Source organism: Arachis hypogaea, chromosome 15 (genome assembly GCF_003086295.3).
Source record: "Arachis hypogaea cultivar Tifrunner chromosome 15, arahy.Tifrunner.gnm2.J5K5, whole genome shotgun sequence".
In the NCBI taxonomy this organism is placed as follows: domain Eukaryota; kingdom Viridiplantae; phylum Streptophyta; class Magnoliopsida; order Fabales; family Fabaceae; genus Arachis; species Arachis hypogaea.
In genome coordinates, this window is record NC_092050.1 from 143,466,447 (window position 1) to 143,493,976 (window position 27,530).

The 27,530-nt window shown below is 30.3% G+C and overlaps 2 protein-coding genes across 2 annotated transcripts; both read right to left on the reverse strand.

The window, feature by feature from the left end:
* Positions 1-16,008: 16,008 nt before the first annotated feature.
* On the reverse strand, positions 16,009-27,051 carry LOC112751059 (uncharacterized). The gene is made up of 8 exons (XM_025800053.3): positions 26,696-27,051; positions 24,413-24,471; positions 23,977-24,108; positions 18,891-19,348; positions 18,676-18,802; positions 18,015-18,293; positions 16,931-17,038; positions 16,009-16,834 (listed from the first exon to the last, which is right to left on the reverse strand). Exons 4-8 carry the CDS (start codon positions 19,343-19,345, stop codon positions 16,187-16,189), a joined length of 1,617 nt encoding a protein of 538 aa, XP_025655838.2. The 5' UTR covers positions 19,346-19,348; positions 23,977-24,108; positions 24,413-24,471; positions 26,696-27,051; the 3' UTR covers positions 16,009-16,186.
* Positions 20,563-23,179, reverse strand: LOC112749133 (uncharacterized). The gene is made up of 2 exons (XM_025797401.1): positions 21,119-23,179; positions 20,563-21,030 (listed from the first exon to the last, which is right to left on the reverse strand). The coding sequence occupies exons 1-2, from the start codon at positions 23,177-23,179 to the stop codon at positions 20,563-20,565; spliced, it is 2,529 nt and encodes an 842-aa protein (XP_025653186.1).
* Positions 27,052-27,530: the final 479 nt, after the last annotated feature.

Sequence of the window (27,530 nt, forward strand, 5' to 3'; positions counted from 1 at the left end):
GGCTGGTACAAATGCTTACATAAATAGTGACGGTATGGCAGAAAAAACAGTAATTAGGAAGGAGATAAGGAGTTTGAATAGTACTTATGTCACCGCAAATAGGCTAAATGGGAGTGTGAAGATGAACACTGCTCCAAGCAGGATGAGGGATGTTAAAGCGGAAGAATCAGATGTAGGGGGTTGAAAATTCAGTGATGAATGAAAATTGCTTTGAAGAGGAAGGGGATTTAAGGAACTTGGAGGATTCTGGAGGTTCTGGAAAGGATATAGGCAGTGAGCCAAATCTAGAAAAGTAAGGAAGAAGTTGGGAAGACGATTTATTTGAAAATAGAGTGGCTTGGAATTTGGTGGTAAAATCAGGTGCTATTCTTTATGGCGAGGAAGAAGACATTATGGCTATTCTTCAAGCCTCAGAAGCGAATGCACAGAAAAGAAGGCAAGCAAAACAAAAGGAGAAAGCAAGAATGAGTCGTCCTAAAAATTGGATACATGATATAAAGCTGGAGGATTTAACGCTGAATGACCGTAAGTTTACTTGGTTCAGGGGCCAATCGTGTGGTCGCATTGATCGGGTGTTGGTTAGAATGGAATGGGTTGAAGAGTTTCCTGAGACGCGGCTTAAAGGTGGGCATGCAGAGAGGTTTATCGGATCATTGTCCATTGATGGGTTTTGTACTATCATCTGGAATACTTGGCTGAAAAAGAATGACAGGATATTCAGGTATCAAGAAGCAGGTATTGCGGAGGTTATCAACAAGTCGATTAGGAGTTACAAAAAATAGGTTGCTTTTGATCCTTCTAATTGTTGATGACAATGTCGAAGATGACTACAGTTTAATTTTCTAGTTTGTTATCTAGTAACTTCAATTTGTACTTTCTAACTGTTTTACCTTATTGTGTTGAGTTTTTTGTTTTAAAAAAATCATAGTGTTCCAAGGAATAATAATATTAATATCCACCATTAATAAGGCGGCTTTTCACTTAAAATAAAAAATATAAGAAATTAGTTTTAATTTGTTAATATTAATTAATTTTTATTTTTTAATTTTAAAATTCTTATTTTTTGAATATCTAAAATTAAAATTAAAATTTAAAATTTAAAATAAAAAATTTATACTTTAAAATAAAAAACTTTGTTAAAATAGCTAAAAAAATTTAGCTCTCTAATATTATTTTGAAATAAATTAGCAAACTAAACTATCAATAAACTCTTTGAGAAACAAAAGTGACATGCATTCTGTAATTGAAATAAAAGAAATATATAACTAACATTATAATAATTAAAATATCGATTTAAATTTTAATTTTTATATATATATATTATAATTTTAAATGAGATCATTGACCTTGTAAAATTTTCACTAAATTTTATAATTTTACATACAATTTAAATTTTATTATAATTTTATATTTTATATATTTAAATTAAAATTTTAATTTTAGGTAAAATCTCGAGTTTTTTTTTTTTTTTTTTTTGTCTTGAACAAGACAAATGTGGCCAGCTCTATTCTATTGAGAAGCTTCTCCTTCTAAATGCTAAACAGCTCATTCAAGGAATGAAGCTTTATTAATCCTTTCATGGCTCACAAGAAGGATGATCACGGGTTGAGTTGGTTCGGTTTTAGAGTAAAATTAAAACTGAACTAATTAAATTGTAATTGTTTCAGTTTAATTTGGATTTACGTTTTTTTATGTATTTGAACCAAACCAAATCGATTAAAAACGGATTAATTTGGTTCAGATAATTGGATACCAATAAAACAGAAATTTATAAAAAAAAGTAAAAAATAAAATTTTTATTTTAAAAATTCTATAAATGCAATAAACATGTAAAATCAATAAAAATAATTCAAACATATTAAATACCAAACACATTAAAAACTAAATATATTAAAATTCAAACATATTAAAAGATATGTATATTTTAATTTTTAATTTTTTATTTTTTTATTTAATTAATAGATAGTCGGATCTTCAGATTGGTATGATGAGTTCTGCATTGCCAAAATCGTTACCCGAATCAATTACTAGACAGAGTCATTGATTTAGTTCGAATTAAACCTAATTACCCGTTAGTTTCAGGATCAGTTTAATTGGTTCAATTCGAGTTCAGACGGATAATCGAGTATCCAATATCCATGATCACCCCTAAAAACACCTAAGTATTTACCAAATTAAGCCAAAATATTATAGTCCAAAAGAATTAAAGTAAACTTATCCGTCTTTGCTGAGACACATTCTTAGATAAGAAGTGTTGGGTAATTATGATTAAAAAATAACAAAATTTTAATTGTGTTTTAATTTTAAAGTATAATTAAATTGTTTTGTTTAGAGATATATTTGTTTCTACATTTAGTTATTATAGGATTGATGACATTCTCTTAGAATATAATATATAAAATTTATGAATTTTTTAATTAGTAATAATAAAAAATTCTTAACTCTTTTTAATAAAAAAATATTTCAATAGTTAAAATACACATTTAATTAGTATGTATAAAAAGTAGACAAAAGTTTTATTTATATTTATTACACATAACAATTATAATTTGTCACTTACATAAATTGTTATAACTCTTCTATTGTCAATAGGTACATGTTTCAAACATACGCCATTCTTAAAAGAATGCGTCCCTTTAACCAAATGGTATTATGTATCATTATTATAATTAACAATATATGAACAGTTGGTAACCGTTTATTAATATTAATAATATTCATTAATTAAATCTGTAAATACCTTTTAATCTCACACTATTCACAAAATTTTAAATATCATACAAGTATATGCATAAAGAATGTGTCATTAAGATTAAATATTCTTTTAGTGTAAATTTTAAAGTTCTAACGAAGTAAATAAGTGTCTAATCAATTAAAATTATACTCCATATGCTAGTACCAAAAAGCACACACATTACTTATACCCTCCAAGCTCAAGAGTCTATAATTTTAAGCACTTATATAACCGTATACTCATCCTGATTTCATGAATATTTACGAGAATAAAACCTCTAAAATTTTCGATTAGAGCGGCACCACTCCTATATTCATATAGTTAGAATCTTTTGATAAATAATATTATTATTCTATTAAGAGTTTTAACTCACCCTCCTAATTTATTGTAAATAGCACTCAATCATATACATTAGTGCTCCAATTATTAAATAATTTGTTATTACCCATTAAACCTTAAAATGAGTGGTCTACTAAAATAAGGTTGGATTTTCATCATTTAACAATAATAGGTTTTAATCCCATTTTTGCAGTAGTCTTTTTTATTTTATCCGTTGACAAATCTTTAGTCAAAGAGTCTGCTAAATTTTCTTGAGATCTTACATAAGTGATAGTAATTAAATCATCATCTATTGGTTGTCTCACAAACTCATGTCTCAGACTTATATGTCTAGACTTTTTATTATAAACCTTATTATATATTTGAGACATGGTTGATTCACTATCACAGAAGATTGAAATGACTATCATCTGCTGTGGCTAGGGGTGTTCAAAATCGATCTGGACCGATCTAAACCGATCAACCGAACCGAAAAAACTGAAAACCGAACAAACTGAAAATCGAAAAAACCAAAAACATACATTTTGCTGTTCTTATTGCGGTTTAGTTCGGTTTTCGATTCTGACAATGAAAACCCCAACCGAACCGAATCGAACCGGTATATTAAAAATCCTAAAAAACAAACACCCCCCACCCTAATGTGACTCTCCTCTCTTGACTCACTCGCGACCTAACCCCCCTCCACAGTCCACACTCCCAAATGTAAACCTAGATCTAGGCGTCTAGCTGCTCTCTTCTCTCAATCTCGCACTCTTGCTCTCTCCACTGGAGTCTCGAGCTTGAAGCCCTTCCTTCCAGCACCTGGCAGCGCCGCCGAAGCCTTCTTCCCAGCGAGCACGGACCCAGCAGCGCTCTTCCCAGCGACAGCGAGCACGAACCCAGCAGTGTTCTTCCCAGCAGCGCCGAAGCCTTCTACCAGTTCCCTCCGAGCCACCCAACACAGCACAACACAACACAGCACACCGAAACCTTCTTCCCAGCAGCGTTTCTGGCCACCCACAACATAGCACAGCACCGAGCCACTCAGCCACTGATTCAAGTCAGATATGGAGCCCGTTGACTAATTTTTATTTAATAATTATTGATTCATTGTTTTATTCTGTTCAACAGCTTTTGATTGTTGTTCATTGTGTTATTTATTGTTCATTGTTTATTGAAATTGCTTCTGATTGCTGGTTTACTGTTCATTGGTTTATTTGTTATTCATTGTTTAGGGAAATTGCTTCTGATTGTTGGTTATGTGGTTCACTGTTCACTGTATTTGATTAGGAAAATTGCTTCTGATTGTTCAATGTATTTGTTTAGGAAAATTGGTTCTGTGGTTCACTGTTCAATGTATTTGTTTAGGAGATGCTCTGTCCAAGAATTATGTGACTACCGGAAGATGTGTTATCTTGAAAACCTACCTTGGTCAAATAGGTTTTATCATACTCTGAAGTAGCTTAGTGTTGTTTGATGTCGAAGGGTATGTGTTCCATTTCTTCAATCAGATAGACATACTTGTTCAATGATACAATTAGCTGAAAATATCTGAAAACTTTATTTGAAACTGCTTCTGGTTTATTATTATTATTTGATTTTTTGGAAAAATAATATGAAATAAAAAATTACTTTTGAAGTGATTTAGTATGATTTATCAAGTGTTGGAGGTTCTGAATCTTGATAGGAAGAGATTGAAATCAGTATAGTAAGATATTTGAATAATGAAAAAATAGAAGCAGTTTTGAAGTATTAGATTACCTTCGTCATTGATCTAATGATTTAGTATATGTCATGAGAAACTGGATATTGTTGAATTACTTTTGTTCAATTACTTTATTGTTGGTATTGTTGCTGGTTGTTGGTATCGTTCTGTTTTTAATTTATTTGTTGTGTTTCTGCTATTTATTGTTTTTTATCTATTGTGTTCCTTACGTCATGGCTTATTGTAATCCATTTGGGATTGATTTCTTTGTGATTTCATGTCATATTAGATCTTTGTAACTATTTATGTACATCAGTTGCCATTTTAAAGTCCCTTACAATGTTAACAGCAGCAACCATCTGCTGTAAAGCTCCTTCATTGTTTGTTGTACGATGTCATTGCAATATTCTTACTTGATGACTAGAGTATGTGATCTCATCATACCACTGTGGTTTATAATACCGAAATTTTATTCACTGCCACATAAAATGCAGTGACTATTCTTTTGTTCTTCTCTTTTATCTCTCGCGGGTCTACTTAATTAACACAATCAACAAAAACAAAATGACTATTTTCTTTGACCACTGCACTTTGTTTTATTAAGTAATTTATGTTGCTTGTAAACTTCTGACATCATACTATATAGGAGACAAACGCAGATGCACTGGATATGATAGTTGTTGATGCCTTTTTTTTCCTATTTCAAATTTTCTCATTTAAGATGAATTAGAGAAGAATATGCTATGTATTTCAAAATTTAAATCATGGAGTGTTTCAGAAGAGACATTTATATCAATGTGCATTCTTTAGAGTGAAAAATCATTATTCAATAATGTATTTGTTCTTTTAATTTAATTTATTGTTTCTGCTATTTATTTATAGTAAGTTTAATGTATTTTGTTGGATCAAGACTTTGTTAGCTATTGTGTATTTGTGCTTGTCGATTTCAATGTTATGACTTTGTGAAATAGTATGATAGTATATTTTTTGAATTGATTGAAAAAACTGAACAAACCGAATCAAACCAAACCGATTTTAATTGGTTTGATTTGGTTTGGATGGCCTCAATAAAAAAATCGAACCAAACCGAACCGCAGTTTAATTGAATGATTGGATCGGATGACTTTTCTCTCAAAAACCAAACCAAACCACACCGCAAACACCCCTAGCTGTGGCTACAACTTTATATCATATAACAAATTTTTTAACTATTCTGCTTCTTTACCTGCAGCTGATAAAACTACAAACTCAACCTCTATAGTAGAATATAATGTGTAATACATGTTTATTTCTTTGAGACCCAACTTCCACCACCTAGGGTGAAAATTCATCCTAAGTGGATTTGTTATCACTAAGATTTGTAATCCAATTTATATCGGAATAACCTTCTAAAATTGTGGGATAATCACTATAATGTAATCCCAAGTTTATGATTTTTTTGAGATAACTAAGAACTCTTGTTATAGCTTTCAAATGTTGATTGCTAGGTTTTTCTATAAACCTTGATAATTTGCACACAGCAAATAATATATTAGGTCTGGTACAATGTATTGCATACATTAAACTTTCTATAGCACTATCATATTCTAATTGTACTATAGGTCTTTCATGTTTCTTTCTAATTTAAAATTAGGATCATAGGGTGTATTGGATTCTTTAACTGTGAGATGATCAAATTTTTTCAATACATTTTTGATGTAACGAGATTGATTTAAAGTAAAGCCAACTTCATTCTATGCACTTTTATGCTTAATATTATATCAACTTCATTCAAATCCTTCATCTTGATTTTAGAAGTTAGATACTCCTTCGTTACACGAATTTCTTCTAAATTTGTTCCGATGGTTAACATATCATTAACATATAGACAAATAATTACTCCATAATCTTTAGTAAACTTTGAGTAAATACATTTATCTACACTATTATATTGATACCAAAATTAAATACAAAAATTTCAAATCAAATCATACTCTAATTCATATTAATTAGAGATACGGTATCACTTTAATAGAGAACTAATAAAATTTTGTCATTCGTATAATTATGTTGATAAAATAATATAAAATTTGAAATGAACTAAGACTAAGTATTGAAAGAATAAACTTCACTTTGAATTTTAAATCACTATTTATAATAGATGGTCTCACAAATATTCTTGTAGGATTCAAAATAAAATTAAAATTAGAATTAGCATTAGTATTAAAGATGCTCTAATGCACAATAATTAATTATAATTATAATAGTGCACTTTAAATAAAATAATATTTTATTTTAAATAAAATTATCCTTAACACTTAATTACAATCAAAATATCATTCTAAACTTTAAATTAGACTTCTAATTTTTATGAGAACAAAAATATTTAAATAACTAATAAAATTATAATTGTTAACAGTTAGTAAATATTTAATTTAATTATAAATATAAATAATTGTCTAACGTTTTAGATTTAAATTAATTATTTAATTAATTAATATTTATTTTTAGTATGATTCATTTTATCATAATTTATTTATATTTAGATATATAAATTATAAATTATTTTTTAATTTTTTATTTTTATTATTAAAGTAAAAAAAATTAAGTAAATCTGTTAATAAAAATATTAACTTTAAAGATATATTGATATTTTTAAATTTGAACCATATAATTTGAATTTATGGTTTGATTCAATACGGTTCAATATAATTAAAACCAGATCAAATTAAAAAGCCAATCATAATTTGAGACACTTATTTCAATTAAAAGAGGTGACTTCAACAGAAAATATAATGGACGTCTTCATTTAAGTGACGGCCAATTAGGAAATACAGATTGTCATTGTGTTTACTCCTGATAGGAGGGAAATGAAGCAAATTCAGGGGGAAAAAGAGGGGGGGGGGGGGGATATATAATCTCTTATTCTCTGTTAAAAAATTATATATTGGAAGTTGAATGTTAGGTAGTCGAATTTATTCTTTTTTCATTCAAAGTTTATTATTAAGGACCATGCCACATCAATTTAGCAATAAAATCCTAGCAAAAAGTTAGTTGTGCAGTGTTATATATATATTAAATATTTCTAGACTATCATTGTGAAAAAACAAAAAATATACATTATTACTTTCAAAACGTTACTGACTGTTTATAAAATAATATACAAAATTTGATTCAATGATAATATGAAACTCATGTATCCTAAAAAAAATATAGTAATCAAACTAACTCAAAAAAACATTTAAATAAATTGAGTTATAAAGGACCTATACAAACAATCTACAGAAAACGGTGTCACCTAAACAACTAAGTAGAGAAAATGGTGGGTAGAGAAAGACAAATTAGAGAGGTGCAAATTGAAAGATGGGGCAATGTTGGGATTTAAATTGGAAAATGACAACGCCGTGCATCTTTAGAGGCTGGATTTAAGAAAATGACAAGGAAAAAAATATAAGGAAAAAAACTTATTTTTTAGTTGTCACACCATTCTAGCTAGCTTCTTGCTTATTTCTTAGTAGTTGAACATTTTTTTATAATTGTATTATAAAATATCGTCTTAAATAAGTTTTAGATACTCATAAAAATATATTTTTTAAGTCGTTATATAAAAGACATTTTTTTTGGTTTTATTTCTATAAAATTTTAAAATAGTGTATTTAAATTTATGATATTAGTTAATTCTGTTAAATGCTATTGTGATATTTAACTCCGTAGGTCAGTATTTAACTAAACAAATTAACCAAAAACAAAAATAGATCATTTTTAAAGTTAACTGGACCATATTAGTAAAAAAACCAAAAACAAAATATAAAAATTGACTATGTTACGTGTATACTAAAATTAGCTATTAAAATTAATTACAGTATAAAATATATATTGGAATACCATACACATTAAAAATAAATTAAATTATATATATTTATATACAAATACATTAGTAACTGATTTTAATAGTTAATTTTAATATATAAATAGTATTTTTGTATAAAAATAAATGTTTATTCGTGGTTAAATTAAGATAATTGAATTCACACATTATAAGTTATAAAATCAAAAAAATGATTAAATCTTCACTCTCTGTTTTTTACTCGATCAATTTTTTTTTTTAAATGATTCTTTTACATCTTGAAAATATCAAGTTGAGCTAGTGGAATTTTGCATTACTATCACGTGAAATTCGAATTCTAAACCCTACATACCCACAAGTGTAACAAATAATCATACATACACTAGACTAAGCGTACGTCCCTATCTACCAGCATGTGAGAGTTGGTTGATATGGGCTTCAGTTTTGAAATTTATACCATACAATACGTACATGCATCTAATAAAAAAGCCAAAATGTATTTATTGTACGACATGGATCAAAAAGAGAATAGCTTGACCTGTTGACCAGAACCACGTTACTGATGGATTTTAATTTCTAAAGACTAAGCCTAAGGTCTCTTACTTTAGGGACGTTTCTGTATTGAATCAAATATGAGATTAATTTAAGGAGGAAGACGAGGATGGTTTCAGGGCTTTAAGATTTAAGATCAGATAATGATGACGCTGTTTCAAGCTTAATTAGCGATGGCTTTTAGCCACATGCTCCCACTAAATCAAATTAGAACTAATAGATTTATTAAGCAATGCACACAGTTTCATGTCAGCCATAGTAATACGAATTAAGGTAGTTCAAATTAGGCCAAAGTTTGTAGCCATAGTAATTCAAATTGACTGAATTCAAATTACATCCAAATAAATCGAAAAGCCTTGATTCAATTTATATAGCTTGGTGTTTCAATGTAAATCGAAATAACCTTCATTCAAATTACATTTCACCAAATCATACCCCACTAAATCCAAAAATCCAGAAAAAATAACGCAGGCTATCGAAATGGAAGACGACCCAAATCGAATCTACGATCGGATGGAATTGCACATATCGCTGATAGCGTGCATGAAGAGATTAGTAAATAAAATTTTTTTTTATTTTTTGTAAGAAATAAATAATTGTTAGTGATGATATTAAATCGTTTAGAACTTGATTATTAGAATAATTAGAATGTCTAAACTTTAGTAGTAGTTAGAGTATTAATTTAGGGGTAATAGTGTGTTAGCTAGAAGCTGCTTAGTGATATTAAATCGTTTAGAACTTGAATATTATAATTGTTAGAGTATTTAAATCTCGAATAGTGGTAAAAGTATTGATATAAGGATAGTAGTGTGTTAGAGTATTCAAATCACAAATGCATGTTGGATAAGGGGTAACTAAGTATGTTGACCAATAGATTTAACATGTTTGATTAGAGTTCATGATTTTTTATTATTATAAGTTTAACGAGGTTAGAACTTGCAAATCTTCGTCGCTACCTATGACGAACGAATCGTACTTCACATCATTTCGCAACACGAAAATCAAAATTCTGTTGAATAACTTTTTCACCTGTTTCACGTCTTACAGCCCCAATTTTCGGATTATAGTATTCTGAAACTCGGTGAAACTCGTTAAAGATTTGAAAAAGACATTAAGCGGATCCTTATTAGTAAACTTAATTCTAGAATGCATTTTTTTTCTTAATCGGTTCTCTATAGTGCACCAAAACTATAAAACTCTCATCACTAGTCATTACATGTCACTATGACGAAGAATTCACATTCAACAGCTATTTATATACATTTACACCATAGTAAATCAAATTAACTTACATCCATTTATATATCTTGCTAAATACATAGTAAATCGACTTGCCATATATGTGTCGATTTATTCGTTACATTATGTGCGTGAAAAATCGAATTAAACTCGTTCGACTTACTAGGAATTTTAATCATGCATGTATAAATTAAATGAGAGTGATTTAATTTGCATGTCTCTCTACTAAATCGAATATAGATGCTTCAATTTACTACCAACGATACTAAATCGAGTATGAATGCTTCGATTTATATAAAAATGTTGATTAAAACATACACGCAACGTTTTTTTGTTTAAGTAATTTGCGTAAATTTAAATTCACAATCAGTTTATTTAAGTTTTTATCTATGTTTTAAAAAAATTAGTTAATGTCAATTTAAAAAAAGTTAATTCTCTTACATTATCCGAAGAAATTAAAATAATTTAGTAATTTACTGATGTTCGAATTAATTAATTTAATCTTTAATTTTTTAAAATAACTAACTTATTGACTTTTGTTAGTCTATTATATTATTAATCCATACAAAACTTTCACTTCACAATAATGCTTTGTGGACAATAATTAAATGTCCCTATGTGGTATTGTCGGGGTATTCATTAATGTTGACACATGAACTTAATTATTATATATCAAAAGGAAAAAGTTTGGTAACCAAAATTTTTCAGCCATAATCAGCCAAAATTTTTCATATTTTACTTTATTTATATCATTTAATAACAATTTTATTTTTTACTTCACTCTCTTATCATTTTACTTATCACCGTTTATTCTACTTATCACCATTCTTATCAAATCTGCTAATTAATGATATTAATTAGAAAATCATATCCCTTTTTATTAGGCACTATTGTAATCAATACTTAATATTCCTTTTTATAATTTGATTTTTATATATAAAAATATAATAAAAATTAATAATAATTATATTTTATTATGTAGTTCAAATTATTTTACATATATACTAATAAATCATGATTCAAAATATTTTAATATTTTATTTTTGAAGTCATTATACATTTAAATCAACGTATAATTTTTAAATCACCGTCTTTGATAATTTAAAAATTTATTTCATGTTTTTTAAAGTGAAAATGATTTATTTTAATTCACATATATTTCTAAATTTTACTATAATTAGATTTGAAAAAAAATGTCAAATACCTAAATTAATTTATTCAATTGGCAAATTTATTCATAACATCCACAAGTTCATACACATAACATCCATAATTAAGTAAGATACACATAACATCCAAAATTTTATATTAATAACATCCATAATTTCATACTCATAACATTCATAATTTCATACATATAATATTTATAATTAACAAATTTTTACAATTAATATTACCAAATTTTAAACTATGTGTCTTGTTATATATTTCAAATTATCTTACATGTACACCAAAGGATCATAATTTTAATATTTTTTGTTTACTATTCATATGTATACTTATTTATTGATTTTAATACGACGAATTAATAATTATTTTTTAAATTTTATTTTTTAATTTTATAATAACCTATATGTAAAATATGAGTTGTATACCAGAAGTTGTTAAATTCTCTAATTTAACATTCATATTTTTATACGTATAATATTTATAATTTTATATATATAATATCCATAATCAATAAATTGGTGCTAATTTATTATTATTTATTATTTTATTTTGCAGGTCATGAACCAATAATTTTAGATATTTTTAATTTTCAATAAATAAAAATTGATCAAATTTAAAATATTTTATTTTTTATAAAATGTATTGAGGTGATTTGAGTTTTTTTTTTAATTAAAAATATAAGAATTTGAAATTTTTATTTGGAAGAAAAAAATTATACAATTATAAATACATGTAATAATAATGAAGGAGAAATTTTTGCAATTTGATTCACATTAAATTTGGAATTAACTTTTTGTATAATTAAATAAGGAAAGATAATTAATGATAGAAAGAAATTAATTACATCAATTAAATTAAGAGAGTGATTCACACTCTCTTATCAATGCAAATACTATTAATCATATACATTTATTTATTATCTATAATATTTTGGTTACGTAGCATTGCCCATATCAAAATTAGTAGACACTAATTAAGTCATATGAAATTATAAACTAATTTTAAGACTATAACTAAAAGCTATCTACATCAACTAATTACTGCAAGAAAAATTAATTTTAGTAACCATTTATTTGATCTTAAATAATAATAAAAATAGTCACTAACATATTTGTTGATAATTAGATATTAGTTATTTTATTATGTTTTGTTACTAAAAATTTTAGCATCAATTATAAAAATTATCGATAAAGACTTTTAGTGATCGCAAAAAATCTATAAATTTTAGCAATTATTTTTCATCAATTTTGTGTGGCCACTAAAATTTTATAATACTGAAATTAAAATTATATTTATTGTTAGTTGTTATTTTTATTATTGCTAAAATAATACTAAAATTTTAATGATGTTCATTTTTAGTTCTCATTTTTATTACGTTAAAATCTTGAAATTAATTATAATTATATTATATTCAATGTTTTTACATGAGAGACAACAACCTATAAAATAAAATATTTCATTAAATTTAGAATATTTACACAAATTTCTTTTAAAAGCTAATAAATCATAATACAAATTTAAAGAACTCAAATGCTATAAGCCTATAACTATTTTATATTAGTATTTATTATTCTTAGCTGCATTCTTCTCTATATTTTCCATCCCAAGTGCAACCACTATTTTCTTCAAGATGGCTTCTGTAGGCTTTTCTAAATGCCTTCAAGACACCTTATCATTTTCCCCACGTTTTGGTTTATCATGTAATAATTATTATTTTAAAACCCATAAGTAGATAAAGTCGAGCAGAAAGATTTCAACAGGAAAATAATTAAAATTAAAATTTTATTCATTCTCGTTTACTTCACTTGCGTGTGATAGAAGCCTTCATCGTACTCACAAACTTCTCAGACATTGCTGCCTACAGCATCACAACAAATGATGATCTTTCTATAATAATCTAATAATAAATAATAAGTATGATGATTTTTCTAATTAATTCTTGGGTCCATTTAGTGTACAGATGTGTTTTGGTACAGATTTATAGATTTTTGTTTTTATTTGGTTGTTTATTAATTTAAAAGCGTATCACTAAAAGTGTTGCTTAAAAAAAAAGTGTTACCCTTAATCGTTAACTTGGCTCTGATACCAATTTTACTCCGAATAAGTTTATGATTTGTATAGATCCGATTGGTGATACTGTTGTTTAATTTTACTCCGAATAAGTTTATAATTTGTATAGATTCGATTGGTGATATTTTGTTTAAATAATTTGCAAATTCATAAACAACAGTATTGACCATTTCTACTATTACTAGTATTTATAATTCTGATTTCATTTTTATAGTTTTTCAATCTTGTTTTAGTTTGTAATATTCTTTTTTGCATGGATTATTGTATATAAAATCTTTTATCTGTTTGTCTTTTTCTTTAATATAATTTTTCAAATCCTCAAAAACTTCTTTTATTTCTACACTTTCTGTTGTTTCTAAATATCTTTTTAATTTTTCAACTTCATTCTCCATTTTTTCTTTTAACAGCTTTAATTCTTTTAAGTCATAATATGGTTTTCCAGGCATTTATAAATTTTTTAAGTTTAACTCCAACTTGTTTATATTTATTCTTATTTCTACCCTTTTTATTATAAGGTCATTAATTTCGATCTGAAGATTATTTAATTCCCTTTTATACTCCTTTATTTTACTTTTTAATTTTTTCGTCCTTTTTCTTTTTATTTTATTTTCTGGTCTTTCAATCTTTGTATGCTTCATTATTTACCTTAGAATTTCTGCAAATTCTATCATCGATTCATCACTATTTTCTAGAGATTCTATTAATTTTTCTAGCTCTTCAACTTCTCTTTTTAACTTGTCATAGATTATTTTTAGAGCTTCAAATGCTCTTTGATTTATTTCAGAAAACTGTAAATAATTCAACCGATTTTCTCTTTCAAAGAGCTCTTGTTTCTTGTCTTGATAAGTTACATATATTTTTTCTTTATTTATTGTCATAATTTAGTGTTTAGGGTTTCATTTAATTTTTCGACCTTTTTTGTTAATTCTTTTATTTCAGAATTTTCTTCTTTAGTTTTTAACTTAGATAAACTTAAAGGGCTATTAATTTTAGATTCTCTTATTTGAAAATTCGATAAAATTAATTTTCCTGATGGTTCTTTTAATAATAGAACTAGGTTTTCAATAGCCTTATATTTTGGTATTTCTGTTTTTACAATTTTCTGAAATAATTCATCGACATAAATTCTTTCTCTGTTTTTAAATATTATACTATGATGGCTATTTGTTAAAGCATAATTTATTGCATATGTAATTGAAAATGGTTCATCGTCTTGTTCCATTAGATTCTTTCTGTGGAATTTATAAGCCAGACTTATAGATCTTCCAAGATTTTCAGTTGATAAAGGTATAGCATATCCAAGATGGGCATTAAATTTAACATTTACGTTTTCCAGGTTTCCATGAACAATTTCAATTATTTGATCTATTGGGTCATCAGTAATTCTTTTGTCACAGATTGCTAAGCTTATTGGTGAATTAATTCCTTTCATATATGTAGATTTGATTAAGACTTGTATAGTACTAATATGAATCCATCCAATTTTAGATCTTTTTTGTTGATCCTTAATTTTCTCGATCTGTTTACTCAATTCTTCATCATTTATCAAAGCTATTTCAAGTTCTCCATTGGCGGATTTTATCTTTATAGGGGCTTCTAGTTGAATTTTTCCATAGTATATTATATTTTTTCTATTAAAAACTTCTTTTAAAAGATTTTGTTTATTAAAATTTTCATTTGATTTGAGATTTAATTCTGTTTTTAGAACAACCTGTTTTTCATTATCTAATAAAGCAGTTAATCTATAATAATCAGATTCTCCTGCTAACACTACAAGAAACGTCGTTAAAATCGACGGCCAAATCGACGGCTTAGCCGTTGATAATATTGAAATTCGACGGCAAAATAAACGGCGCAGTTGGTCGCTATAAAGCCTGTCGATTTTTCAAAATGCTAATAAAATCGACGGCTTTCATAGCCGTCGATAATAATCTAATAAAATCGACGTCCATTCCGTCTGTAATATGGGTGTGAGAATTTTACATTCTTAATAAAATCGACAACATTGCCGTCGATATTATTATTTAAAATCGACGTCCTTTCTGTCGATAATTGATTTAATAAAATCGACAGCCTTTTTGTCGATATTTAACTTAATAAAATCAACAACATTACTGTCTATAATATGTTTAATAAAATCGACACTGTTGCCGTCGATATTTAACTTAATAAAATCAACATCATTGTTGTCTATAATATGTTTAATAAAATCGACGCTAAAGCCGTTGATATAAGCTTGAATAAAATCGACAACATTGCCGTCGATTTTAATAGTTATATGTTTTAATTTTTTTTTCTATTTGAAAAATAGTAAACCGTTAATATAAATAAACTTTTAAATATAAAATAAAATTTAAACAGAATATTAGATAACAAGACAAATAAACTTTTAAATATAAAAATAAAATTTATACTAAATATTAGATAATGAGTTTACAAACTTATCAAAATAATAAATAACCCTCTAACATAAAGACTCAAGACAAGATAAATAACTAAACTTAGACTTATATTCGTTTAAATTGCAATCTACTAATAATACAAAATATTCAAAGTAAAGTAATTAAATAACCTACTCATACTCGTCTAAATAATCATCTAAGTCATCAAAATCGTCGTCAGAATCATCCTCCCTTTGAGAACTCTGTGGTTGTCCTGGTCGCTGCAGAATAGGTGGAAGTTTTCTACCTGGGGTTGGGGTTGGGACTGGGGCTGGGGCTGTGCTTTTCTGAGAGCTTGGGAAAGTAAAAGGAGGAGGTGGGGGAACACGTGATCCAGAACTACTAGGACCCATGGCTCTCACATACTCAGTCAAACTGCTCAACTGATGACTAAATTGATCCATCTGTGAGTTACTGGTGTTGAGATCCTCACGCAAGGATTCAACAGTCTGTTGCCACTCTCTTTTCTCCCTTTGGTAGCGGTCTTCAAGCTCTCTATATTTAGCGGCATGTTGTTCAACTTCCCTATTGAGTATTATGATTCGTTCTCTAAGATCCAAAACATCAGCGCTGGTGGTCGTGGTTGGCCCATCAACTCGAGGCCGCACCATGGAAGAGTCCCTTACCTCACCCATGCCATATACCCTACCTCTTTGTTTTCCACCCACTGTCTCAATCCATATGCTTTCCTCAGAGACAGGCGGTGGATCAATTACACCAGCCTCTATAGCAGCCTGCCGCTCTTGGTCAGCCTGAAACATACGCTCTTGAAATATATCCTACAATGAGGAGAAATTATTGATAAACTACTATAAGTATTAATAATGTATAATAATTAGATAACAAAATAGTTACAATTAATAAAGGTAAGTTACCTTTGTCTTTCGGGAGTGTTCATCAACCCATTGAGTCCTATCCTCTTTGCGAGTATGAGTGTGCTCAAAAAACTCATCCATACGTGATTGTCTTCCAAGTGAATGATTCTACATAATGTAACCAAATTATCATGTAATATGGGATGTATTGTACTAAGCAATTGATTAAGCAGAAAATAAAACTCAGCAGTTTGCATCAATTCAAGAAGAAACTAGATCAAGATCATTATTAAGAACAGATTTCACTCTCTATTGATTAAGGCTTACCAAAGCACAACCAGATTTCACTCTCTTTTGGTACCAACTTATAGAGCATATGTCTACTTCAGTAATAATCCAAATTGGTCATTATGCCATAATAAAAAAAAAGGTACTTAGGTACCCTTCAATGGCCCCCAACATCATGTCTTGCAATTCATGAAGCACAAGATAAATAGATAATGACTTACTTAGAAGACTGCATACAGTAATTAAGTAACACTCTTACATGCATAAGCATAATAATTAACTATGAAGCATGATCATAATTGGAGTTAGAAAACCTTGGCTTAGTCATCAGAGACAAAATAATGATGTCTACTTTAATGGAATAAATATTATTGCTCGGTGCTGACTTACTAAATCAGAAGAAAACCAAGATTAATGGTTGGAAAAGTTATAAGCAAAGTAGTAGTTCATTGTTAAATGTTTAATGTACTTGTTTCTTTCTCCTGCAAGATTTAATAATTGATTAATTATATAAATAAATAAATAATGTGGGGTCCAGCAAATGGGCCAAGGAAATCAGTTAAACTCCCTCTTCCAAAGAAATAATTGATGATTGCTTTGTTTTCATGTGTGGGATGGGAGATATGTTATGTGCAGTTCCCACTTCCCACTGTGCTTGCTAGCAAAACAAAAAGCTCTCATCTTTGTATATTTGGAAAATAGCAGCTTGATGATATCAGCATGAAGTGTGATGATGATCCATATACTGTGTCCTTTCTATGTATAGTGCATGCAAATACATATTATTTATTTTATCAATTTATATTCAAATTCTGTATAATATAAATATAAATTACAAATTCTATAAGCAACTTACTAAGCGTAACCTCGCTTCTGGAAAGGTGGTGCCTCCTGCAGTGTGAAGAGAAGTACCTCGAGTCGATTTCCTGGCAGTTGTATTTCTTGCCTGTAATTGTCTATAGGCATCAGTGTTCCAACGTCTCATCAATTCACCAAGAACTTCTGGTGGGATCCAATATGGACGGGCACCTTTTTTGCGAATGGCATGGAGCATACCTCGCAAGCGCTTGGCAGCCCTAAACCTCCAAGCTTGATAGATATCATCCTCTTCCGTATCAATAATGTCAAAGCATTTCTATTTTAAAAAAATCATTGGAATAAAATTTAGCCTCTGAACAGATACAAATTTATTTTGTTGATAAATAAATAACAAGTAATGCTGAGTTTAACAAGTAATAATAATCTAAAGATATCAGAATTCTCTCTAATAGCAAAATTATGTAAAATATTAGGATAAAACAAAAAACAATAATGAGGTTTAGATAAAATTAGTTTAATAGTACTATTGTCGAGAATCCAATGGGTGTCATGTTTGATGTTTGTGAAGATTTAAATTCAAATCAAAGGTTTGCACATGGATGGCAGCAGGGGTAAACTTCAACAATATTAGGCTTTAATAATCAAATGAAGCAGAAGAGAGTTCATTAACACAGTAAAACAAGGTAGATAAAATTTACCCTCCACTCAGTCCACCATATTTTCCGAATATCATCATCTGCCTCATCAAAACTCAGCCAAGGCTTGTTGTAGTTTTCTTTAAAAACCTGAGAAATACGCTTCAATCCAAGCTTAGGTGGGTGCCAACTACATCAAAAACCAAAAAAATGATAATGACATATTACTTAGTAAAAATGAGACATGTTATTCATAAAATTTAAAGCAAATAACAAACCATTTGGCACCATCATATCTAAGCTTTGGAGCACTTGTGCTGGAGTGACCAGTGGCAGTGGATGCTCCTTGACCCTGAGCATCTTGGGTACTATTAGATGTGGTTTGTCTTTCCCCACAAGATCCTGGTCGACTGGGAGCTACAATAGCTGGATCACTCTGCACACTATGTGAGGCAGTATTGAAAGGTTCATTGGCTTGTTGAGTGCATGATCTTGGCACACCCGGAGTAGGCATCATTTGTATCTGAGGCTCCTGACGGGAGGGGGTAGTAGTAGCAATAGGTGGCGGTCTCCCATTGGTTGGAGCAGTCGTGTCAAATGATGACCCAACGAGAGAGTATGGATCCGCATGCAAGTCAAGGGGCTGACCAGTAGAAAGCCTAGGCCTCCCCTTTCGGCCTCGGCCACGGCCACGGCCACGGCCACGGCCGCGATCTCCGTCTCTACCAACCATATCCTGTACACATTAAAATAAGCAAGTTATTATCCATACTAATTAAAGTAAAATGCAATTAAAAAATGAATAGCAGAGGAAGAAGAGAATAGAAAGCAATAAAAAATGAATCTGAAGTTTGATTTAGTATTTGGAAAATTATTACAAGCCTCGAGTCTTCTACCTAAGTCAGAGGCTATATATATATATCAATTAGTCTTCATCAACTGCCATAGTAACTAACATAACTAAATTACTATATCTGGAAATTCATAACTAACTTCAACCAATTCTATTTTGACAGCAGAATCTGGTTTCCCATTATCTCTTTCATGCTTCCAATACATTATGCATAGTGCAGCAACCAGATCAATTTGTTCAAGAAATTAATACTTATTTTGATTTATCTGGTTGCTCCTTCTATTGTCTTATTGTGCATCTCCGGTTTCCCTCCAGCTGACACAATTATACACAACAGGATCCTGATAATAACATCTGCTGCTCCTAACAAAACCCATAAATCATATTCATCACACCCCACCTATTATTTCTTTATTTTACTAGGATTCTTAATGTAATCATTTATTCTAATCAGATTAAGAATGTTATTGTATTAAAATATTACTTATGGTATATAGCTAGATATGGTAGAGATCATAGAATCTGAATTTGGTTTTCGAAAATATATATTAAAATAAAGTTATTAGAAATATAATTATTTATGTTCTATTTTAACTACATGCGATTTTCAAAATCAGATTTGATTTCAAAAGGGAAAAAAACCTATAATAAATAAACAAATTGCGAATTAATTAACCATTCTGATGATAAACTCCATATACAGATTAAGAAAAAGAAATCACAAAACAAAAATGACTTGAATCCAAAGTCATCACAGTATCACACAGTTCAATTGGACTTTAGTCATTGGACAGAGTTGCATGTCATTTTTTGGCAGTTGGAAACTTACAACTAAAACCTCAATCCGAGAATTCTGAACTTCCATCATCATCAATGTAAGCATTATCGTCATCATAGTTCTCAATGTCATCGTCCTCCTCATTATTTACGTTAGGAACCTGGAGGTCAGCTACTTGAAGTTGTATCATATCAACATCTCCTGACGTAGATGCTAATGATGGTGGAAACTCGGTTTCTGAAATGATCCTAGCATGTGGAGGCTCATCATTCTGATACACCTCAGTTTCAGATTCATTTTGTGCCTCCTCCATTATTTTTCATGGTTTACATGTAATCACAACCTTCCAATTAGACTTACAGCCTTGTGGATATGGCATGTAATACACTTGTCTAGCTTTTTGCGCAAGAATGAATGGATCGTAACTCCCATATCTTCTAGTGGGTAATACTTCAATTATTTTGTAGTCTTTGTGCCTACGCGTTCCCCGAGGCCTAGTAGGGTCATACCACTCACAGTAAAACAAGGTGACTCTTAAACTAACAAGACTTGGATATTCAACAATCAAAATCTCTTTAAGAGTGCCGTACCAATCAGATGCATCATTCCCTCCATCACCTTTAACATATATGCCTGTATCATCTGTCTTCTTTCCAGATGCATGCTCAGGAGTATGAAATCTATACCCGTTAACCTTGAACATACCAACACTCGTGGCCCTAGTTTTTGGCCCGAATGCTAAACTCAATAAATGAGGACAAGTTATGTCATTACTGGGATTTTTTACCTGATTTTGTCAAACAAAATATAGTATTTAGAAAAACAAGATTTACTTTGACATATTTTGATACAGTCAACAAAATGTAAAAACTTACATGCTCACGGAACCATGATGGAAAGTTGGATAAAGAATTATTGCTCCCATGGATATGCTCGTATTGACTTCTAAATGTATCGACTTCAGGACAATTCAACAAGATATGTAAATGAGCAGCTTTCATTTCCATACTAGTTAACCATCTGTCTTTGTTGGCTCCCCCAGCAATACCCGGTTGATCAAAAATAGAAAGGGTAGGCTCAGATGAACTTACACCACTATCATCATTCCGATTCGGCCTTGTTCTCTTAGACATGACATGTGGCTCAAAGTAATAAGAACAATAACTTGATGTCTCTCTAGCCAGGTATGCTTGACAAATTGAACCCTCTACTCTAGCCCGATTCTTCACTGATATCTTATATGTGCCTATTTCACGCTCAAAGGGATACATCCACCTATACTGAGCTGGTCCACAAACACGTGCCTCATATGCCAAGTGAACTGGTAGATGCTCCATTACATCGAAAAAAGCTGGTGGAAAAATTCTTTCTAACTTGCACAAAATAACAGGAATATTAACTTCCATTTGTACAAGATCGCTAACCCGAAGAGTAGATGAACAAAGGTCCCTAAAATATTGACTTATTTCGGTCAACGGTTTCCACACGTGGTCTGGTAACTCTTTGAAGGCTAACGGAAGCAAACACTCCATAAATACATGACAATCATGAGTTTTCATCCCAAACAATTTTCCTCCTTTGACATCGACACACCTTTGTAAATTTGAAACATATCCATCTGGCATTTTCAACTCTTGTACCCATTTACAAACATTTTTTCGTTGTTGGAGTGTCAAGACATAGTTGCCCTTAGGCTTTGCCCAATGACCTTCGCGTACCTGCACCAAATTCAAATCTGGTCGCTTACAAAGCACAGCCATGTCTAACCTTGCCTTTTCATTGTCTTTTGTTCTTTCAGTATCCATAACAGTATTCATTATGTTATCAAAAAAATTCTTCTCAATATGCATTAGATCCAAACAATGACGAACCAAATGATCTTTCCAATATGAGAGATCCCAAAATATACTCCTTTTGGTCCAATTGTGTTCCACTCCATATCCGGTCAATCTCACTTGTCCTCCTGTGTCAACTATTTTAGGATAGTGTCTAACTCTTTCCCAGATCTGTTCGCCACTAAGCCTAATAGGAGGTCCTTCATCCTCCTCAACATTCTTCTTAAAACCAACTTTATTACGCCTATAAGGATGACCTTCAGGTAAATATCTCCTGTGACAGTCAAACCATGAATTCTTTCCGCCATAATCTAACCAAAAGGCCTTGGTATCCTCCATGCATACTGGACACGCTAATCTTCCCCCCGTACTCCAACCAGATAACATTCCATAAGCAGGAAAATCGTTAATTGTCCACATTAATGCAGCCTTTAACTGAAAATTCCTCTTGCTATGAATGTCGTATGTTAGGACGCCTTCATCCCATAACTCTTTAAGTTCATCTATCAATGGTTGAAGATGAACATCAATTTTTGCTTTGGGATTTTCTTTTCCGGGTATGATGCACGTTAGGAACAAAAAAGGGTCTTTCATACACATATGAGGTGGAAGGTTATAAGGGGTAACTATAACAGGCCAACAAGAGTACGGTGTGCTAAAATGAACATTAGGAGAAAACCCATCAGAACAAAGTCCAAGTTTAACATTACGCGGTTCGCTTGCAAAATGAGGATGGTTGGTATCAAAATGTTTCCATGCTTCACCATGGGAAGGATGTGTCATCACGTCGTCATTTCTGCGATTTTGGTGATGCCACAACATATGAGGGGCAGTACTCATTGATGCATACAACCTTTGTAGCCTTGGAATCAATGGCAAATAATGCATTCTTTTATATGACACCTCTTTATTTTTTCCCTTCCTAGGCTTAAATCTCTGCTCCCCACAAAATTTACATTGTCTAAGATCTTTGTCCTCTTTGTAATATATCATACAACCATTGACACAACAATCTATCTTAACCTCCTTAAATCCAAGTTGGGAAACAATTTTCTTAGCTTCATAGTAATTAGCAGGAATTTCATTTGGAGTTGTTTGCATTTCTCTAAACAAAGTTGCCCACTAGTCAAAAGATCCCTGAGATTGGTTTCCCTCTGATTTTATACTCAGCATCCTACTAGCAAGTGACAATCGTGAATGGATACAATTTTCCCACAAGGGTTTACTAACTGAATCTAAGAGGTCATAAAATCTCTTGGCATCTCGATTTGGTTCCTCCACTGTTGGTTGCATGTACATGTGAAACTCAGGTTGCAAAGCATCAACAACCATCTCATGATAACGATCAAAATTTTCTTCCCATGTAACACCACCTAATTCAGAGCTACTTTCAATATCTTCTTCTATCCTAATCTGATTCTCTGTGGGTATCTCTTCTCCATGCTCTGTCCAAACCCAATAATTAGGTTTAAACCCATGAGTATATAGATCAATCTTAATGTCGATCAACTGTTTAAACGTCCCACATTGACATCTGGCACATGGACACCTAACTAAACCTCCTCTGAGAAATTCATGAGTTCTAGTACACACATCCACAAATTCATTTACCCCTTTAATAAAACTGGGTTTAAGACCCCGCCTCTGATCATATGTTCTATCATACATCCACCTTCGGTTCTGGTTTTCCATTATTAATGAATTTAATTTCCTACATATCAAAAGGATAATATTCACTTTTTAATTTTTTTATTCAACGAGAAACCACAACAAATAAATCTTATCATCAATATAATTTATACTTTTACTATGAATGGTTTACACAAACAAGCATACATAAGTAAGTATAGATAAGCATGCATAATAAATAAAAAAGTAGAAGGTTAAACCTTGAATACCTTTTTTGGGAGTCTTAAACTCTACCAATACTTTGTGATAGTGTATATGCTGAAGAACCAAATACTCCACTATTGTTTCTTTGATCAAAAGATTCTATTGACCCACACCACTACAATTCCCACTATGAAATGCTGCATAGAAATATCAAATATTGCAAAAGAGTATATCAGAATCTTGAGTTCGGTAGCAGAAAACTGAATATTCTTTCAATATTGATGATTTCTCATACTTCACAAAGAAGCAGAAAACTAACTAAGCTCCAAGAAGCTAAACCAGAAAACAGAATCAGCTAGTAACAAAATGCTTAATCAGTAACCGAATATCATAACAAATTGCAAAATCAACACATGAAGAATAAGCAGAAGTTGGCAATTGCTAATACCTGAGCTGAAATTACAGCAAGCAATAATTGAAGAAATGAAAAGGGTAGTGTACCTGGTCATAGGAAACCCTAACTTTGCAGCACCAGAGAGAGAGGGAATCTTTTAAGAAAGCTGCTTCAAATGTATATGTTGTTGTTAGAAAATCAAAATATATAGTTAGGAACAGGGAATCATTGCAATCTATAGATATAACTCTAGATATAACTCTAAATTTCCTGCTAGTTTCAAGGATAAATAATTGTATATCTTCATGAAGCAAACATACAAATTGAATATTATTCAGAAATATACAAGTAATTTGACGTGGGATGACTTTATAAAGTAGTTGAAAACCAAAATGAGATACAGTTGAGCACCTTAGAGAAGCAATCAAAGAACTGTATTGAAAGCAAATTATGAAATGCCTGTCATTTTGCCTATGTCAAAAAATGTGCCATATAGGTTTGTGATAATGTTATATGAGTATGACAGCACATAATTACATCAGAAATTTTGTGAGGCCTAGCAACAACTCTGTCCAATTAGTCTTGATCTTACCGTCTGAAAGAACCTGAGAGAAATTTATGATTTTGGGTTCAATTAATTGAATTCTTTTTTTTTCCCATAATTAGTTAATGCAAACATGATTATTCACTATAACTAGTTACTTCAAAAGGGAAGGAGAGTGATTACTGTTTGCATAATCAGATTGCTGATTAGTGATTGCCAAATAATAATATATTAGCTTTAAAACCACTGATCCATAATTATAAATAGATAAATCTATGATCTGTGTCCTGTGATGATAGCCCCACTAAATAATGGATCACTCATCCATGGCAAATATATCAAAAAAATGATGAGAAAGTGCATAATCTTTGAAGGCATGTGACTTAAGCCACACTCAATGGAATAATCGGTTAAAAAGTAAACACCCACTTAAAAGATATGGGGGTTTGATTAGTTTGCTTGGGAAGTGATTATAGACATAGACATATATATAATAACAGAAGATAGTATTGTATTATTAAAATAATAATAAATAAATAACAAATAACAAGATTCTATTTATATTATACGATTAATTAATATATGGAGGATTCATTTTCATGCCCTGCTTAACAAAAAAAAAAAAAAAACTCATGGAATGTCATTGGACCAATCAAGGGAAAACATTAAGTATACCAACTGTATAAATATGATATATAGTTGAATTCTTCTCCTTGGATTTATTGCTTATCCCTTTTACGGTATAAATGTGAAACTCTCTTTCTTTTACACAAGTTGTATAATATAATCATTAATAAGGATATATTTTTTTCAACAAACAATCACTTAAGCCAGAATGGAACACTCTGATTCTTTTCACACAAAGATTAATCAATCATATGATTATATTATACAAATACTTTCCTTGTAGAACAACACTCTCTTCTGTTCTCCACTTGTTCTTTGATCTTTCTATTCCTCCTAGAATTCTGGCAGCCACCCTTTCTTTCCTTATTCTGTTTTATTCAGCTTTACAAATTTTATCAATATCATTTGGTTGTTAGTTAGTGCATGTGCTACTTTTTGTTATAAAATCCCTTCAACTTCTGAATTTATGAATTTTAATTTCATTTAATCTAAAACATATCAAATCAAAGCAGCTAACTCTGCTGTTCTCCAATTTTTCTCCTCTTTTTATTCTTTGACCTTTCTATTACTCTCTAAAACAGCTACACACTCTTCCTTTTTTCTTCCACTGTCTATTAAGCTTTTTAAATGGGAACATTGTGTTCCTAAAGTCAAAACTCAAGACAAGGGATTAAAACTTTAAAATTGTATTTTTGTTATCAAGATCTATAATTATACCATCACCTTTGTCCTTCTTTCTATATGATTAGAAATTTCTATTTTCAATTCTTTGACCATAGCTTAATTTCAAAGCAGCTATGATACCTCCTTCTTCCTCCTGTGGTAAATTCCAAATATCACCCATTCGTTCTAATCAATATAATTCTTGTTATTAGATTCTTCCCTAGTTAGATACAATTCACTATTTACTATTTTACTCTATCAAAATGTTATAAAATTGAAAAAATAAACCTAATAATAATCATAATAATAAAGCCTTACATACAAAAATTCCATTCAGGCATTTCTCCGAACATGTGGTGTGCAGAGTTCAAAACAGTAAATTTCAGTTTAATCTAAGCAACATTCAACCCAGTAATTTCAGAAAGATACAGCCAACAACAATTTCAGTCCAGAAACACAAGTTTTAACAAACCTAAGCCTAACCAAAATTTCTAAAAACAGAATTAAAAAGCAGTGAAAATAAAGAAAAGAAAGACAGGGAACAGGGGAAGGGAACCTGCATTGATGAAAGGAGGAAGAAGAACGGAGAGGCGGTGGGGTGGAGGTGATCTCGCAGTGGCACAGAAGGTCGCCGCCGCTGGTGGTTGCTTGTCGGTGCTTGAAGACGCGGACAGAGAGTGACTCCACGAACAGGGGTGTCGCACGCAGGAACGAAGAAATGGAGAAATGGGGAAGAAAGAGAAGAAGGAAGAGAGAGAGGGTAGGCGATGGTGGTCGCCGGTGGTGGTGTCGGACGGAGGCGGTGTTGAAGAGAAAGCGTTTTTAGGGATAAAAATACCTAGCTTGAATTTGGGGAAGACATGCGTTTCTGAACTTTGGAAGCAGGAGTTGAGAAAATGTGTTTTTAGTGATAAAAATCGACGGCCTGTTTGTCGATTTTATTCAAATTTATCGACGACAAAGGTGTCGATATTTTAAATAATAAAATAGACGACAAAATCGTCGATTTTAATATAAAAAAAACAACACACATATCGTCTATTATATAAATTAAATTTAGACCTTCCATTCCATTTTAGAAAGTAATCTAGATCGTTCAAATTTATCGACGGCAGTGTTGTCGATATTTAAAATAATAAAATAGACGACACGTTCGTCGATTTTAATATAAAAAAACAACACAAATGGCGTCTATTATATAGATTAAATTTAGACCATTCATCCCATTTTAGAAGGTAATCTAGACCGTTCAAATTTATCGACGGCAAGGTTGTCGATATTTAAAATAATAAAATAGACGCCATATTCGTCGATTTTATTTTCGACTGCTGGTTCGCCTCTAATATGACGATAATAGGGAAATAAATTAATGCATTATAAAAATATCGACG

Coding starts and splice junctions, on each gene's coding strand:
- LOC112751059 (XM_025800053.3), bottom strand. CDS start 19,345: ATGGTTGGTAGAGACGGAGATCGCGGCCGTGGCCGTGGCCGTGGCCGT. Junction 17,039..18,014: donor CAGAAGCGAGGTTACGCTTA/GTAAGTTGCTTA, acceptor TACATTATGTAG/AATCATTCACTTGGAAGACA. Junction 16,835..16,930: donor AACACTCCCGAAAGACAAAG/GTAACTTACCTT, acceptor TCCTCATTGTAG/GATATATTTCAAGAGCGTAT.
- LOC112749133 (XM_025797401.1), bottom strand. CDS start 23,179: ATGCAAACAACTCCAAATGAAATTCCTGCTAATTACTATGAAGCTAAG. Junction 21,031..21,118: donor CATCATGGTTCCGTGAGCAT/GTAAGTTTTTAC, acceptor TGACAAAATCAG/GTAAAAAATCCCAGTAATGA.